Source organism: Neltuma alba, unplaced genomic scaffold (assembly GCF_004799145.2).
Source record: "Neltuma alba isolate B1F8T4 unplaced genomic scaffold, ASM479914v2 tig00006987_pilon, whole genome shotgun sequence".
Classification (NCBI taxonomy): Eukaryota; Viridiplantae; Streptophyta; class Magnoliopsida; order Fabales; family Fabaceae; genus Neltuma; species Neltuma alba.
In genome coordinates, this window is record NW_021634644.1 from 166,407 (window position 1) to 172,406 (window position 6,000).

The window sequence follows — 6,000 nt, forward strand, 5'->3', positions numbered from 1 at the left end:
ATGTCACTTTTTGAATTTAAAAACTTGTTGTTAACTGCTATATCAAAGTTGTTAACCGTTATATTGGAGTTGTAAAAATTTTCAAAAAACGTAATTGTGAACGTTATACTGAAGTTGAAAATTTTTACAACTCCAATATAACCGTTAACAACTTTTGTAATGTCATTCACAACTTCAATATAGCAATTAACAACAGCTTTTCTGGGAAATTCAACAAACTCCGGCGACCGGAAACAATTATTTTTGAAAATTTTTACAACTTCAGTATAGCGTTAACAACGGGTTTTTTCAACCGCTATACTGAAGTTGTTAACCGCTATACTGAAGTTGTTAATAGGGTTACAAAAGTTGTTAACCGCTATACTGAAATTGTAAAAATTTCAAAATAATTGTTTCCGGTCGCCGGAGTTTGTTGAATTTCCCAGAAAAGCTGTTGTTAATTGCTATATTGAAGTTGTGAATGGCATTATAAAAGTTGTTAACGGTTATATTGGAGTTGTAAAAATTTTCAAAATAATTGTTTCCGGTCGCCGGAGTTTGTTGAATTTCCCAGAAAAGCTGTTGTTAATTGTTATACTGAAGTTGTTAATAACATTACAAAAGTTGTTAACCGTTATATTGAAGTTGTAAAAATTTTCAAAAAAAAAATTCCGACCGCCGGAGCTCCGGTGACCAATTGTCGGCTGGTCGCCGGAGCTCCGGTGACCGCCGCTGCCGGAGGTGCGGTGACCGGCCGACCAGTAGGGGCTGTGATATTTTAAAAATAATATTTAAAATGAAAGGCAATGTGATCTTTTCCTTTCACATAATAATCCCAATTTGGTCTCATGGTACCAAAATGGGATTTGTGGAATTGGGCGGACGTTTCTGGGCTTTTAGAGTTGGAGGTGCATTTTTCTGTCTTTTTCCCTAAAAGAAAAGGGAAAAAAAAGAAAAAGAAGAAGGGGTACCTCGCATGCAATCCTACTTTGTTTAAGAGATTCTTGCTAAGAAAACATATTTAAGAATCTAAATAAGAAGATCTTGTTAACACGAGAAAGGTGATCTTTTTAAACTCTGATAATTAAATAACTTGTTTATCTTATTCATTGCATACCTTTTCATGATAAAATGTGGGGATGATTATATAAAAAGAAAAGCTAAAAATTTATAAATACTAAATAAAGAATATCAATAAAAAAATTTTTGTCATTTATAAATTTAGTGTTGTTACCAAATCTATTTAAAATTTAATAATTTTCAACTCTTTTTTTCGTCACTCTCTAAAGTATGCTTCCTCCAATTCTTTAAATTAGGTGTTTTTCAAAAATAAAAAATGGTCCGAATTATAAGATGCCTATTCAAAATATCAAATGATGTTCCATTTTTACTTTTGTAATTTTAATTACATTACAAACTAAATTTTATATGTAGGATGAGAGGCAATGGCGAAAATATTTAGGATAAGAGGTAGTTTTCTTATAATTTGAGAAAGCATTATGAACTCTCCCTTTAATTAACAAGGGCATAATTGAGTATGAATCTTCCAAAATAACTATTCATGTGGTTGAAGGGAAAAAGAATAAAAGCATAAACCCACCGAAAAATGATAAAAAGAAGTGTTTAGATAGAAAACAAATTATAATTTTAAAAATAATTTTACGAAAAACAAAATAAATATGTAAAAGAATTTATCTGAATTTATGAAAAAAATATTTTTAGAAAACATTTTAGGCAAATCCAAATACCCTCCAAGATGGCCTCCTCCACTGTTCAATCTTTTTGCAAGTCAACAAAATTGCATTTCACCATGTTGCCAGACACCTAGACCAAACTCAGCCCCCCAAAAGTCACTGCGACTGTGAAGAACAGACATCGCTTGTAATTTCATTCATTAACCAAGTCAAATTTTCCTCTTTCTCTTGGAGGTTTTGCTCGGATTGGTCTTGGGATCCTGATTCAATCGTGATGCTTGCGACGTCCCCACAGCACAACTCCATAATGCCCTTTCTACGTCTGATGGGGTGAAGGGGTCTCCTTCTGTGCTCAACTCCTGCAAACCATTTTCCCACATGATGTTATTGTAGACAATCAAGCTTCCCTTAATGAAATATAGTTCTTCCGACAAAATATATTCACACTGGACAAGCATGATCGCCCCACCATCAGGAGAAAGCAAGATTTGGATATGCAGGTTCGTTTCATACAAAGCCATGCTTCCTTTTAGTGAAACATCCAATGTACTCAAACGAAAACACCAGTTACAGCAAACGTAACGAGCTAATAGTGCTCCCCTCTGTATCTCTAAACACCATAAGCTCTAATTCAGGAGGAGCATTAATCAATCCAATTCCAGGCTGTAAGTTGCACAACAGTCAGCAATTTGGTTACTTTCTTTGTGGTTGCACTGGATATGGTTAGGTAGCAGTGGCGGGTAAGAAGCAGATTTCCAAGGAAGAATTCCCACGTAACAGGGGAAAGGGCAACTTTGTGGTATTCCAAGGATTTCTTTTGGCAGTAATATTATATAAGCTATCATACAATAGGGAGATGTGAGAATGGAACCAGAACTAAACCTTATGGGTTGGCGATTTCAAAAATAATACACGGAACCAGTTCTTGCAGAAGATAATTAAAGAGACAAAGTTCATTCAATGAAAATTTAGAAAATTATATGCATCGGCGTGAAGAATCAGCAACTTCACGAGCAAAATAATATTGAAAGGCGCATGCATACCTTCGCTTTTGCCTGTAGTTTGCTAGCAAACAGTAGATATTGCTTCAGTGAATAATCTTTCGAATTGCCAAGAGCTGCCTCCAGAGCCTGTAACCATAAAGAAAGTGAAAGGAAGGAAGGAAGCGCAGCGATTGTGAAAAGGTGAAAGAGAACGGAAATGGGGAGACCTCGTCGGACATGAAAGGGGTGATGTGCGGGGCGAAGGCAGCGAGAACGGCGGAGGCAGTGGCGGGACCGACACCTTTAAGGACAGTGAGTTCAGAAATAGCTTTGGAGATATCAGGAAGACTCCCAAAGGCCTTCTGAGAAGCAGATTTCACCAAGGAGTCGTCCAGGGACGAAACGAAATCCAAAAGACGAGGCCTGAAAATACAGTGCATAACTTCAATTTTGAGATAGTGAGACAAGAGGAAGAGGAAGAGGGAAAGGGGTAAACAAGAAAAAGAGGAACCTCCATTTGCCACGGGTGAGCTTCCACTGCATGAGCTTAGAGAGCTCAGGAGTAGTGATATGAGGGTTAGGGCTTCGTTGGAGGAGGAGAGAAGGGAGTTGGCCGCAGTAGAAATCATCCAGTGAAACCAAATTTGGTTTGTTAAGAGATTGGATTCTAGACTGATAATTGCTCAAAGCTTCTTTCCAAACACTGGGATCCGAGCACTCAAAATCCATCTCGCTCGGCTGGAACTGGCGGTTCCTCCAAAATTCCCCGTCTCACTTTCTTTCTTGATCTAATAAAAGTGCAATAACAAAGTAAGTTCGGAAAATTTAGATGATCGACTTGAATCTGCAATGGCCAAAACCCTAAAACCCAATTGACACTCTCGAACTACAAAGTAGCAACAACTATCCTTTTTTTGGGAGCGGAGTTTAATTTAATTTCCAATAGTTCCCGCCACTCTGCAAGGACAAGTTATTGCCATCAATCGTCAGGTATGAATTATGATAGTGCATGCAATGAATCAACAATGTCAGCGCAGGACTATCCCTATCAACATTCAAGTGCTCGAGAGGAAAGGAGCAAATTTAGAAGTTGGGCTTAATCCTAAATGTTGGGCTATGCGATGAGCAGGCAATCTCAGCATTAGTTTGATGCAGTGATTGGGCCCCAATTATGAGACTAAAACGTTGCGTTAAAGAGAAGGGGTCAGGGTCAAGTCATTTAAATTTTATTCTAACAGGCCTGGGCCGCACTCTTTCGGGTCATGTCATACACTACAAGACGCGTTCGGAGCTCGACACGTGTCAGCTGTGAGAAGTTGTGTGCGCTTCTGGTAAATTTGGACTCAAAACAACTCACACCTTTCCCGCCAAACAAATATCTCAAAATAAAAATCAATGACCTTTCATGAAACCAGTATAGCATACTTTTTCTTACATGATACTACTGCATTAAGATTTCATGATGGATTCATACTTATATAAGTATCTCCTCATAAACAACATTAATTATTCATATTTATATAAGTATCTCCTCATAAACAACATTAATTATTTCTAATATTTTTAGATCCACTTCCACGATCAGACATTACTATTTTCAACTTCAATCTTGATAATATAACGTGATTGAGTATGCATACAATCAAGCTTTGATATATATATTTATATATAATCATACTTACAAAAGCGGAGAAAAGCAGTCTTTTAGAAAATCAACTGCATCATTATTTGTTGTTCATTTGCTTTTTGTCATATGTTTCGATTTTTCCGGGTGTTGGCATCTAGGTGGCTCCCCCTCGCCCCGCCCTTTTTTTGACCTGGCTTTTAGTATCTCGTGGCTTAACCATTCAGATTAAAATATACAGATTTTTATATAGCATCTGAATAAAGTCCATTTTCGAGGTAAAAATGTGACGTGCTAGTACTACAATAATGCCCAGCTGAACAAGCATAGGATTCTAACTTTTGGCTATGAAAATGTGTAGTAGCGATGGTTTGAATTCTGCAATTTACAAGTCCGCGAACAATGTTATAAAAGAAATAAATAAAAGGAGAGATCACCGTACACATTGTTAAAAATCAACGATTTGATGAGCAGCATAAATTAAAGAATAAAAATAATATTTAAAAACAGGGAAATTTCGAGCATTCGAATTTATGGATAACGGGTCATGGATCCAAAAGTATCGAACTGTGTGTGTGACTATGATATATTCGGACATTCCAAAGAACACTCATTATCTGCGTGAATTAGGAATGTGTGAGAGAGAGATGAGTGGGTGATTAGAAAAGAGTGAGGAGACGTTTGTAGGGAAAAGGGGCAAAGGAGAGAGTAGTGGAGGCACGTGGATATCCTTATATAAGTAAGCAGAAGAGAGTGGAGTGAGTTGCGAGGAATTATTGTGAGCAAACTGGCTCCATAATTGACCCTTTTATTGCGGATCAATGCCCACTGGCCTTTCCATTTCTGTTTCTCTGTCTCACTATCGCCAAATCTCCCCTCCCCCTCCCTTGTTTCCCCCATATCGTGTATGTGCTCTTCTCCATTGCCTTTTGCCTTTGTTAAGGATCTTTTTGTTTCACAACTATACATATATATTCACAAATAAGCTGTGACTGTGAGCTTTCCAAGGTTTTCCTCCACTTAATATCATCCTTAAAGTGTTAATTGAGAGAGAGAGAACTTTCTGCTCCTCGCATTATTAAACAATATACAAGCGACAGTAGTTAATAAGCATGCATTATTCATATAGCTGAGGTTTTTATTTGGGGTTTAATAGCCAGACTATTTCAATACATTGATTTATTTTCAAATAGCCCATCCAGATCATATTAACACCGAACATGTGTCTGTCTCTGCGTATGTATATTGGCCAGAAACACCAAGATCACATACATGAGCGTGGGCCGAGGTGCATGATCACCACCGCGTCAGCAGCCATGCATCAGCACGATGAGATTGCGTACACCAAGAAAAATCACTATGAGATCTCAGACATCTCAATAAAATAAAACGCAATCACCAAAGATTTTGAGTAACAAATGAGTGATATGAATTCTATTATCATTTTCTACTGGTCATGTATCTTTTCAATTACATTTCTTGCAATGATTTTCCTGTAAAAACTAAGCATAAGTAAAACCATTATTTTTGTTGTTTTTGGCGTACTAGCATTGTATTACATCTTCCAGTGTCTCGCTGACACATGTCTCGCATCGAACAAAATAAAGAGACACTTGCACGATCATAAATCTAGGCGACGCCGAATACACGCGCATGAGAATTGAGAGTACAAAAATACAAATAGGGAACTAGATTTACCATAATAATGCATGTAGATTAC

The 6,000-nt window shown here is 37.2% G+C and overlaps 1 protein-coding gene across 1 annotated transcript; it reads right to left on the minus strand.

The window, feature by feature from the left end:
- Positions 1-1,882: 1,882 nt before the first annotated feature.
- LOC114751594 (uncharacterized) lies at positions 1,883-3,607 on the minus strand. The gene is made up of 4 exons (XM_028940256.1): positions 3,168-3,607; positions 2,884-3,079; positions 2,717-2,803; positions 1,883-2,032 (listed from the first exon to the last, which is right to left on the minus strand). The coding sequence occupies exons 1-4, from the start codon at positions 3,383-3,385 to the stop codon at positions 1,883-1,885; spliced, it is 651 nt and encodes a 216-aa protein (XP_028796089.1). The 5' UTR covers positions 3,386-3,607.
- Between the last annotated feature and the right edge of the window lie 2,393 nt (positions 3,608-6,000).